Source organism: Mycteria americana, chromosome 2, assembly GCF_035582795.1.
Source record: "Mycteria americana isolate JAX WOST 10 ecotype Jacksonville Zoo and Gardens chromosome 2, USCA_MyAme_1.0, whole genome shotgun sequence".
NCBI lineage: Eukaryota > Metazoa > Chordata > Aves > Ciconiiformes > Ciconiidae > Mycteria > Mycteria americana.
This window is the reverse complement of record NC_134366.1, coordinates 48,069,231-48,080,933: the sequence shown is the minus strand read 5'-3', so window position 1 is coordinate 48,080,933 and position 11,703 is coordinate 48,069,231. Positions and strand designations below refer to the sequence as shown.

The window sequence follows — 11,703 nt, the reverse complement described above, 5'->3', positions numbered from 1 at the left end:
CTCACGGCGCCGCCCCTTCCCCCGCCCGCCTCATGGTGCCGGTTCCGCCGCCCTCGGTCCCGCCTCGCTCCATCCCGCCGCCGGGGCTGGGGCGTCCCGGCTCTGCCTGGGCCGGGCGGGCCGCGCCGGTGAGTGCTGGTGGGGGGGGGGGGAACCCCCGCCGCCGGGCGCCCCGCTCCCCTGGGCCCGGTCCCGCGCAGCCCTGCCCCGGCGGCGGGGCCTGGGGAGGGGCGGGAGCCGCGGCGGCAGGGCCCGCTCGGGGCGGGGGGCCCGGGGGAGCGGGGGCCGCGCTGCGCGGGGCTGGGGGGAGCGGGGTGAAGCCGTCGCTGCGGGCCGTGTGAAATGCGCGTTGTGTTTTGCCCCAGGCTGACGCGGGAGAGCCCTGGTGCGGTGCCTGCGGCCGGGAGGAGGTGCCGCCATGGGGAACCAGCTGGCTGGCATCGCCCCCTCGCAGATCCTCTCGGTGGACAGCTACTTCTCGGACATCCATGACTTCGAATACGACAAGAGCCTGGGGAGCACCCGCTTCTTCAAGGTCGCCCGAGCCAAGCACCGGGAGGGGCTGGTGGTCGTGAAGGTGTTTGCCATTCAGGATCCGACCTTACCCCTGACGAGCTACAAGCAAGAGCTGGAGGAGCTGAAGATAAGGTTACACTCGGCACAGAACTGCCTTCCCTTCCAGAAAGCGACCCTGTCCGAGAAGGCCGCGATGCTTTTCAGACAGTACGTACGGGACAACCTTTATGATCGAATTAGTACCAGGCCGTTCCTGAACAACATTGAAAAAAGGTGGATCGCTTTCCAGATCCTTACTGCGGTGGACCAAGCGCACAAATCTGGAGTCCGCCATGGGGACATTAAAACAGAGAACATCATGGTGACCAGCTGGAACTGGGTTCTTCTAACTGACTTTGCCAGTTTTAAACCAACTTATCTTCCTGAAGACAATCCCGCTGACTTCAATTATTTCTTTGACACATCACGGAGGAGAACGTGTTACATTGCTCCCGAGCGCTTTGTCGATGGCAGTATGTTCGCTACGGAGTTGGAAAACATGCGGGACCCTTCAACTCCTTTAGTAGATTTGGCAAACAGCAATCAGCGAACAAGAGGGGAGTTAAAACGTGCAATGGATATCTTTTCCGCAGGTACTTGGAGCCATCAGGAGAGACCAGTGTGGTGGTTATGATTTTGTGTCACGGTGCAGAAAAGCTTATTTGGGGGTGCTTTTTTTTGGTTCTTTTTTTTACAGTGGGCTTAGAGAACAGCATGTGGAAAAACTTGCTTATTTTAAGCATAAGACCCAACCCCAAACACTCATTCACAGAAAAAGTACAGACACCATACAGTAAGGGATATAACTTAAGTGCATCACCATGTTATCTGAGGAGGGAAATCACAAACTGTTGTGTTATGGCTCAACTCTGCCCTGGGAAAGAGATGGTTCTGCAGGCCACAGGCCATCATCTTCTCGTGGCTGAGGTTTCGGGGGCGCATAGCATATGCCTCTTGGGACCCAAGAGGAGGAACCAGTCAGTGGTTCACCTAAGGTCCAGCTGCCTGGGGACTGAGCCAGCTTTTGGCGCCATTTGGCAATATTGGCTTTAGAAGTCCCTTCTCATTTCATTTTCCCCAGAGGCAGGAAGTTGGATAACTAAGTGAGCTCCTGTCATAGTCCCACTCGCAAATACTTGATAGAGTCCAACTGTGGGAGCCTGTCTTGGGCTTGTCTTGAGCAGTTTGAAAGCCATAAGTTTGGTCTTTTTTTTTTTTTTTTTTTCTCTTAAAGTGATTGAAAATCTGAATTTAAGAGTAATGGTTACTTCATTTTATAAGCTGCTCTTATGGCCAAACTTCCAGGACACTCCACTGATAAAGCAAGATGCTGACTGTTGGGAGCAAACTGCAGGAGTGGGACCTTTGAAGAGAATGTGTGTCACGTACACAACGGGGGGGGCGGCTATGTTCGGCAATCGTGTTATTTCTCACTGTGCTTATGAGCTTGTGTGAGTGAATATATGCTGTATCCCAGCATCACTGTGGAAATAGAGGTTATTTCTTTACCTTCTGTAAAAGGGCTGCTTAGTTTTGACCTACTGCCTGATCCATGCTGACTTACTGGCACTCTTCTTCCATGTGACCAGTGATGTGGATTCCTTTTCTGGTGGTGTATTTTCCAGCTGGCAGGTGGCTGAAGTCGCTGCCTCATGTTTCCTAATTGCAAGCTCCTCTGCTGTTGGCGTGTTTGAAACAAAATACTTGGGAGATATTTCAGGGATCGAGTGTAAAAGCCAGTTTTTGGAGCTTGAGATGCTATCTCGTTTCCACAAGTTAATTTGGCAACTCATTTGCCTTACATTTAATCGAGCTAAGAGTCACGTAGGATTTGTTCTTGTCTGCATATAGAAAGCAAAGTTAAAGTGTCTGTTTATAATCCTCTGACATCTTTGACTGTTGTTGTTGTTGTTGATTTTTGTTCCCCAGGCTGTGTAATAGCAGAGCTCTTCACAGAAGGCGTACCCTTGTTTGATTTATCTCAGCTTTTGGCTTACAGAAATGGCCTCTTTTCCCCTGATCAAGTCCTAAACAAAATTGAAGACTGCAGTATCAGAGAACTGGTAAGGATGGACTACAGCATTAGAACCATTTGTGTGGTCTGTTTGTAGTTTATTTCACCTCCTTTGGTGACAAATTGCTTATTGTTTGGGTTTTTTTTCTTTTGTATTACAAATGTCTAAACCTTTAATCTTTCTCTCCCGCTCCCTCCTACTTCTGCCTTTCTCAAGGTCACTCAGATGGTCCATCGTGAGCCAGATAAACGTTTAGCAGCTGAAGATTATTTGAAACAGCAACGTAACAATGCATTTCCTGAAATATTTTACACTTTCCTTCAGCCTTACATGGCCCAGTTTGCCAAGGAAACGTTTGTATCGGCAGATGAGCGTATCTTGGTCATACGTAAAGATCTGGACAACATCATTCACAATCTCTGTGGGCATGATCGCACAGAGAAAGCCGAGGGAGAAACAAAAGAGAATGGGCTGGTTATTCTAGTGTCTGTGATAACTTCCTGTTTACAGACTCTCAAATACTGTGATTCAAAACTGGCTGCTTTGGAACTGATTCTTCATTTAGCACCAAGATTAAGTGTAGAGATTCTTCTGGATCGTATTACTCCTTATCTGTTACATTTCAGCAACGACTCTGTGCCCAGGGTGAGGGCAGAATCTGTGAGGACACTAACTAAAGTTCTTGCTCTCGTCAAAGAGGTGCCACGCAATGATATTAACATTTACCCAGAATACATTCTGCCAGGCATTGCACATTTGGCCCAGGATGAAGCCACCATCGTCAGACTTGCATATGCTGGTAAGAGGAAATCCAGTCAAAACTCCAAATCTTGGGCTTTTCTGTATTTCCGTAACTGTTTTCTCCTCTGCTCAAAATCATCACATAGCTTGCTGTTTCTATTTCAGTAAATCTCCCCAGAAGTCTCAGAAATGACTGCAGGTAAAGACACCTGTATTCACTTAAGCTAACTGGTGCAGGTGGTGACAGCAACTTAATAATTAATGAGTTGACTTATACTAACAGATGAGTTTCCAGTGTAGATCTGTACCCAAAGTAAATAATTACACTTTAAATAGTTGACAAAATGTGCTTGCTCTCTGCTAGATGAATTAACCTTTAAAAAAATTAACATTAATTCTACTCTGTAGTTCTGCATGTAAAAGCAACTTGCAGAAAGTGTACATGTGCTTTGGGCTAGGGCCTGGATGTAGCACACAGCAGGTCTGCCCACAGCTGAGGTAAGGGGTCAGAGTTTAGAGCCTCACGCTCAGGGAAGCAGCCCTGGCTTTATTCCCTGGATAAGCAAGAGTGTAACGAAGAAAAGTACTTGTCCAAGCGGTCTTTGTGTAGCTAAGAATGTGAAGAGGGCTTTCTGAGCTTGCCCACCCTTTGCTGCTTTTATTAATTTATCTTAACTGACATTTCATTAGCTCAGATTGTTTGCTTAGAGTGGCCTGATTGAACTGAATAAATATGAAACTAACTTAAAGCATCAGTGTGTTGCTATGCTTCAGAGTTATTTTCCCACAAAAATGAAATTTGGTATTCAGGGGCTGAAACTACATTATTTGCTATGTAATAGACTGGCTTATACCGTAGCAGGTGCTTTCTTTGTACGTTATTCAGATATATGAGTTCTGCCTGGTTCAGGAAGAAGCTTTGAAGTCATGCCCATGTTTGCTATTTACCATGTTCCCTTGTTTGCTATGACTAGCATATTTTTAAGTTTGTTGGCTTTGTTTTTAAAGTTATAAATGGAGAATTCAGTTGAAAATGTTCCACGTGATGTTTTTATTTTGTTTACTAAATAAGCTGATAAAAGAAATTCTTGAAGACAATATATAGTTAATGAATAGAACCAATTGCTTTTGGTCACCTTAATCTTCCACCTTTAGGGCTTTATGAAAGAACCATTTTTTCATGCCTCACTTTTATTTGTAGCTTAGAAAAAAAACCCCAACTTGTAAAATTATAGTCTATTCATAATTAATTTTTAAATGAACTAATATAAAGCTGAACTTGTTAAATAAGCTGAAATGGAAGAAATAAAATACAATTTCCTCTTCTGCAAGTGCAAAAAGGCTACAAGTCTCAGTACCCATAGACTCCAGTTGCATCTCCTTACACAGAGGTTCTCTCTTTGTTCAGTGGTTTGACTTTATTTTCAAACCAAGTACAGCTAGAATATTTTCTGAAATTTGAAAAGGTTATTTGAACTGTAGATGGTTAAGTCTGATTAAGTTGCCTTAATTTCAAATAGCTTTTCTTTTAAGAAAGCAATTTAAATTTCAAATAAATATATATATATATTTAAAGGTAGTCTAATACCTGAGTTAACTTGTGTTACTATAGCACAGTTTTTAGAAGTGGTCAGACTGGTGACTTACAGCATTTGATCTGGGCTGTGGACAGGCTTCATTGGCATGTTGCTGTTGTCTAGGATGACACTAAGAATGGCTGCTTAAGTGGGACTTCTGCCTCAACAGGATTCCTGTGACAGCAGTGGCCTGACCCATATAATATAGCCCAAGTTGCTTCAGCAGCTTCCAAACAGTGCAGAACGGTGCCAAATCGCATGGATAGATATGGGGAAAAATGCTCTAAAAGTGGAATCCAGCCCTCAAGGGTAACCCTGTCGTTATTCCCTAGGATACATATCCTGGTGTGGTGGTTTGTCGTTGTTGTTTTGTTGCAGTCTACCATGTGGGCATGTTAGTTAATTCAGGTTAATTGGCCTTTAAGTTCTATCAAGTTATTTAGTCATTAGCCTGAGATTAGGTGGCATTTAGGGCTAGTTCTAGAAGACTGAAATTAGTCCTTGTTACACTTGATATCCTTACAATTTTTCCATTTGTTTACATGACAAAAGTACCGTGTGATTTGATGTACTTGGTAGCAAAGCTGGGGTCAGGGTCAACAGAAGTGGGTTGACCAGAGCATGTTGTGTAATTTCAATCCCATTTGCCCATCATGACTGGTATTGTCAGTGGTTATAATCTCTCATCAGGGGGATCATCAGACTGATGTAAATTGGCAAAGTAGAACAATTCTTCACCAAAATGTTTTCCTCTGCAGAAAACATAGCGTTGTTGGCAGAAACAGCTCTGAGATTTCTGGAGTTAGTACAGCTGAAAAATCTGAATATGGAAAATGAACCAAATGGTGAAGAAATGGATGAAACATCTCACCCTAGTGATAACTATGACACAGGTAATGTCACTTCTACTTACCTTGCCTGCGTATAATGGCAAATCATGGGCCAAAGCTCCTAGTTAGCACTGATCTTCCTCATCTCTTAAAGCTTAGCCTTCCTACTAAATGGGAAGAATGCTTTGCCTCGACTAGTACCAAAGCATGTGTTACAGCTTCATGCAGAAACAGACACCTCTGTTCTGAACATTGTGAAAGACAAAAAAGTATATAAATGAGCACACTTCTCCAAAGGTTCTCAAGGTATTTAACTGTGAAGCTGGCTGCTTGGTTGCATATCCAGCTTAATTCACAGTCCTGTAAACAAGTCAGCTGCAAAAACATGGCTGTATTCCAAATACTGCTTCCGTTGAAGTGGCAGGCAGCATTAGCTTTGAAAAACCTGGCAAATTCTAGCATGGTCATAGTACTGTATTTTTCAGTCATTCTTCCTTTTCTGTTCCTGTGCCTGGCAATTCTTGTCTGTCTTTTTGCCTGAAGATGCTGAATGTTTGGATGCCATTGGGCAGTAACATAGCTATCTGTGGTATTGTAACTGTAGCACAGAGAATGAGTTAAAATCCTAAGGGTGGCTTTTCTTTTTCTTTCCCTTGGGAAAGAGGGATGGTAATAAGTGATCTTTGTGTCAGCTCCAGTGCCTTTTAGTGATGCATAGATTTCCGGAACAATGCCGGGCAAGTCTTCTAAGCTGGGAAGAGTTTGTGGTTAACTGTCATTCCTCTTTTGGGCTAAGTAGATCAATCGGTGACTAATCATAATTAGTAAATGTCCCACACATACTCCATTTGGTAGGGAAAAAGGCATGTTTCAATTATCTCTTAACTATTTGCAGGATGATACTTTAAAAAAAAAAACCAAACAAACCTACCAAAACCAAACATAAAAAATCCCCTTCAAGTTCCTTCACATAAGGCATGGGGTGCTCAGAATTGCTGAGGAGTGAGAGAGGAAGCCCCATCGGACGGGCTGTATTTCTAAGAAATACTGTCCGCTATCCCTCAAAACAGCTTGGAGATGAAAGTAATGCAAGGAGGAAAGAAGTTTGAATAGTTCTATTCTTTTTACCCTTTTAGAAACCAAGCATGAGAAATTTGAACCCAGAAGGCAACTCATGTGACAGAGAGTCACGATACAAAGCAAATTAGCTGGTGTTCTGACTGCAGGCAAATAGTAATCACCCCTGCAAAGCTCGGACAGCGATAGGTGAAATTTTTGTGCTACTTGTTTGAGAGCTTCCCTTGTACAGCTTTCAATAATAGCCAGTGCATTAACAACTCTGTTATTTCCATTTAATATAAATTTTTTTTATATTTTATATAAATATTAGTTGCATCATGGAGTAGAAGCCATGGGCAAGATCATCTTCAAATTTTTAATCGTTATCGTTAGGGTAACTGCTGATATTTAATGAAATTGGAAGTACTCACTCTTTCAAATATTGTTTATTCCTCTCTGTATCCTTAATGAAGCCAATTTATCTACCTAACTAAAAATATACTCTTGATCTGTTGTCAGTTCACAAATTTTGAAACCGATAGTCAAATAAACATATCAAACCAGCATTGCCTTGAAGCATTTTGTTTACTGTTGTAACATTGCTGATGACTCATTCTGATGCTTCTTCACATCTGCATATATGTGAATCTTCACATCTTCACCTATACATATAATGAGCTGGATCATCTTAGTTGAAGTTATGACAAGTTTAGAATGTATTGATCTGGTAAGAATGTCTCACATTTCTGTACTCTTCGGCTTTTCCACGACCTCATGCTTAGTCTGAAGTCTTTGGTAAGCCAGTTGTTGGAATTGTTGATGTTCTGTTGTGTTGCCCATCTTACTGAGTCAGGCATTCTTCAGGATGACTTATCAGTGTAACTCCTTTAGCAGCAGGTGGTACACATACACATATTGTTTCTTGCCAACACAAATGCTCATCCTCTTGTCTCTTGCAGAGTTGCAAGCCTTGCATGAAATGGTCCAGCAGAAAGTTGTGACTTTGCTAAGTGACCCAGAGAATATTGTGAAACAAACACTGATGGAAAATGGAATAACACGTCTCTGTGTCTTTTTTGGACGTCAGAAAGCCAATGATGTTCTTCTGTCTCATATGATCACTTTCTTAAATGATAAGAATGACTGGCATCTTCGAGGAGCTTTCTTTGACAGCATTGTTGGTAAGTGTTTGGTTTCAGCCAGAGTAGAGAGATAATAATCTAAATAAATTAGTTTTTGCATATCCTGGAAACTTAACAGTCATATAAAAGTCCTTTCTTATAAAGATTTCTATAACTTATAGGAAAAGACTTTACTGAACTATTGGCTGTAAATGTTTCTTTAGGGAGTGAAGACAAAACAATGTAAATACAAATATATTTTCCTTTTACTCCAAATATTTAATACAAATGAGACTGAGGCATTTAAGTCTAGGTTAGATTAACATAAAAAATAAACTGTAAATGCTGGGGTTTTCTTGAGTCTTTGATAAAGCCACTAACTCGAAAAGCTAAATTATGACAAGTAAATACTAAGATTTCTGCAAGCTGTCTAGTAGATGCATCACTTCACATGTGTGCATGGTCCCATTAACTTCAGTAGACCTGTTCATATGATGAAAACTAGGCATTGGTATAGGCTAAAATTATAACTTGAAAAATTTTTTTAGTGCCTTAAAACCTCACTTAAAGATTCCTGTCAGCTCAGAAAACTTAATAACAATTTTAAAAATCTCACCAGTGATGACATCAGCTGTTAAGTATATCAAATGTTCCATGTATGTTGGAAATTATTTCACATGAATATAGCTGAGAGTCAGTGCTCAGGATTTGCGGGTCAAGAAAACTTTTTCCCATTGTAGTATCTGGGCGGGGGAAATAGTACTTCAGGCACGTGGCAAGAAAAATAAGCATGATCAAACTTCCAGCAGGGCCATTATGGTAGGCACACATTCCATTATGACTGGAAGCCACAAAATGCTGTACGGGCAAACCCTGCCAAGATGTGATGCTAATAACTTGTCAGAATTTGTTTAGAAGTAGCAATGGGGTAGGCAAAGCACAGGTCACAGTGTCCTGGCTTCTTGCAAAAGACATGTAGAGAGATGTGAGGCAATTAAGTGTAAAAGTCAAGACATGTAACCTATGTTTTTAACTCCTCCTCCTCTCCCAGTATCTGTTCAAAACCTCCACAGAAGAATTCAGATAAAGGTCAAAATTTATATTTTTGCTTTACACCGTTTTACTTAAAGCTTTTGCACATCTTTAAAACTGAGCTCTCTAACTGGTGTTTAAGTATGTGCAGGCACTGGTGCCTGTGGCTGTGGGCAGATGCCCTTCTGTAACAGTGGCACTGAGGCGATTTCTCTTACCTGTGCTATTTCTCCCTTCTTCCTCTCTTCCTTTTAGCAACAGTTGCAAAGTCCAGCATTAATACATGAGCAAGTATATTGATTATTAACTTATTAGAGTAAAAGTGATAAAGTTATTTTATGTTCAATCTCAATTCTGATGGGAAGGCATTGATTTTTCTGGTATTTATCAATCCCAAATAACTGGGTTAGAAGCAGAGGCAGTTATGGTCTATGCTGTGTACCACATATGACAATAGCAACAATAAGCCTGAGCTGTTCAATGAAAAATAATTTTTTTTTCTCTTGAGAACGATCAGAGGACTTGTCGAGTTGTTTGTGGGAAGGCATGTTAGCTTGATGGATGTAAAGCTAGAGGAAGGATCAGAAATCCACCAAGGTCCCTGATCTTCCTCCACCAATCTCCCTGACTGTTGCCAGAGAATAATTATTGTAGATGGGTTGTCTAATCCAAACAAGCAATTCCAGATGACCGTTTCATGTGGCCAGTGGCTGGCTTTCACGTGGGAAAGGGAAAGCAGTTTCTTTTACTGCAATGCAGTTGATATATTTTTGTCCAGCAGCTTCAAAAGAATTACTTTCATTTTGCTTTTGATCTTGGCTTCTTTCTAAGCTTTTTGAAATATGTTTTAAAATTGGATTTATTTTTGAAGCTAGGATCAAGGTGGCTTCATGATGGCAAATAATTTGAGACTAGTTAACTAAACAGCAAATCTTGCAGTCATTTCAGGCTGGAAGAGTTTTAGAAGATTGTTCTAAAAGTTCCTTTTTGACTATTAGTGATTCTTTCTTTTGTGGCTAAGCGAATGTATGTTATAGATGTTCCTTGCTGATAATTAGTCCAGTATCCAGTTCAGTCTTTTCAGGAGTCTGAATGATACTCAAATTACAATCACTGCTAAGTTAAAAGACAAAATCCTGCTAACAGAACCTTTCCCTGTTGCTCACTTGTCCTTTCCATGTACAAATGTAGGCACTGAATCCCCACCCCTTAGGAGCACTTCTGGTTTTGCCTTGCTGTTTCAGACTTCTGGCCAGGTGTGTGCTGGCATCTGGAAGGACCTCTGCAGGCACAGGGATCTGCTTTTATCAAAGTTTTCAGAATATTGGTCCAACTTTAAATGGAAAGCAGCTTCCTTTTTTCTAATGACTAATAATCTGTTTTGAGATGTCTCTGTGGGATAGCAATTTTAAACTTTGGTGAGGAAAGGCAAGGAAGTTCTACTTTGGATTTTTATGTGTTCTTTTTATGTTTCAGGTGTTGCTGCTTACGTTGGCTGGCAAAGCTCATCAATACTGAAACCTCTGCTTCAGCAAGGTCTCAGTGATGCTGAAGAATTTGTTATTTATAAAGCCCTCAATGCTCTTACTTGTATGTGCCAGTTGGGGCTCTTGCAAAAACCCCATATTTATGAGTTTGCTTGTGATATCGGTAAGTTGGAATACTGGATAATACCTTTGTTTCCTAGTTAAGAAAAAAAATCTTAGTACTGCATAAAGCTCCACCATCAGCTTAGCTGTCCAATATGCAAACCTATAGTACTGTTTTAGAATCTACGTAAAATTGTGTTAATGAACTATTACTAGTTGGACCATGTTAGTGCTCAGAACTCTACAGTAATAATTTTGGTGGAACAAATTGGAGGCATCTTCTCTGATTTTATATAGGACAGCAGTAAACAACATTCAGTCCAAAACCTTTCTGCTTTAAGATCTTTCCTTGTTCTTCATGCCAACCTCCTATAAAGAAAAACTCCTGGTTACTTCTGGAAGTTGATCAGGCACATAACTTGCAAACTGTTACCCATCAGCCTTTGAGGAAGGGGGGAATCCAGTCCTTCAGACAATACGTGATCCTTTCTCATCCTATGTCTAACACCATAAAAACCCATTTAACTCAATAGAACCTTGAATACAGAGTTGGTCTCTCCTTCCTCATAAGGCTTATCAGTTTAATTTAGACATGCCCAAGATTTACCAGTTATTTATGGAAAAGAAAATACCAACTGATCTTTTGAGATGTAGGCTGCTTCTTCCTAATGTTATGGCTTTTCAAATGCACTCAGAATTTGGGGCAGATGATCTGTGATTATATCTCATGACTAGATATAGTCCCTTGATTACAACTTCTTAAAACCCACATAATTGAGATGGACTTCTGAGTCTGATAATCTTACAATATAAGTAGTGACTATTCAAGGAAGAGAGGGGAAGAAGGAAGGAATAAAGTATTTACTAAAAAAGAAAAAAATAGATCACTGGTATTAGGATTCTCCATAATTGTCCAGAATAAGGTTGAGATTTATTTTTGGATTAGTCTCCTTTGCAAACTGGAGTTGACCATTAGGGATTGAAATGAATAAATAGGAAAAATATGCTTTTTGACAACAGCAAGGAAGCTGAGCAGCATGGGCACACTGAAGTCCGTGAAATGGTTTTCTCAATATAAGAAATTTTACCCTTGGGGCTCTGCAGGAGGGAAGGCTCAGTTTGGGGGTAATTCTAGGGGAAGGAAATGACATCACAGGCTGCCATATACAGGATGATCTCCTCTC

The 11,703-nt window shown here is 41.3% G+C and overlaps 1 protein-coding gene across 1 annotated transcript in view; it reads left to right on the top strand.

Moving 5' to 3' along the window:
* Positions 1–13: 13 nt before the first annotated feature.
* The window catches only part of PIK3R4 (phosphoinositide-3-kinase regulatory subunit 4), a 28,704-nt gene continuing 17,014 nt past the window's right edge, over positions 14–11,703 (top strand). Inside the window, exons 1-7 of the mRNA XM_075493267.1 lie at positions 14–128; positions 366–1,148; positions 2,485–2,618; positions 2,787–3,369; positions 5,647–5,781; positions 7,737–7,958; positions 10,407–10,580. Coding sequence (XP_075349382.1) covers positions 419–1,148; positions 2,485–2,618; positions 2,787–3,369; positions 5,647–5,781; positions 7,737–7,958; positions 10,407–10,580 — 1,978 coding nt within the window. The 5' untranslated portion in view covers positions 14–128; positions 366–418. The remainder of the gene's footprint in view (positions 129–365; positions 1,149–2,484; positions 2,619–2,786; positions 3,370–5,646; positions 5,782–7,736; positions 7,959–10,406; positions 10,581–11,703) is intronic.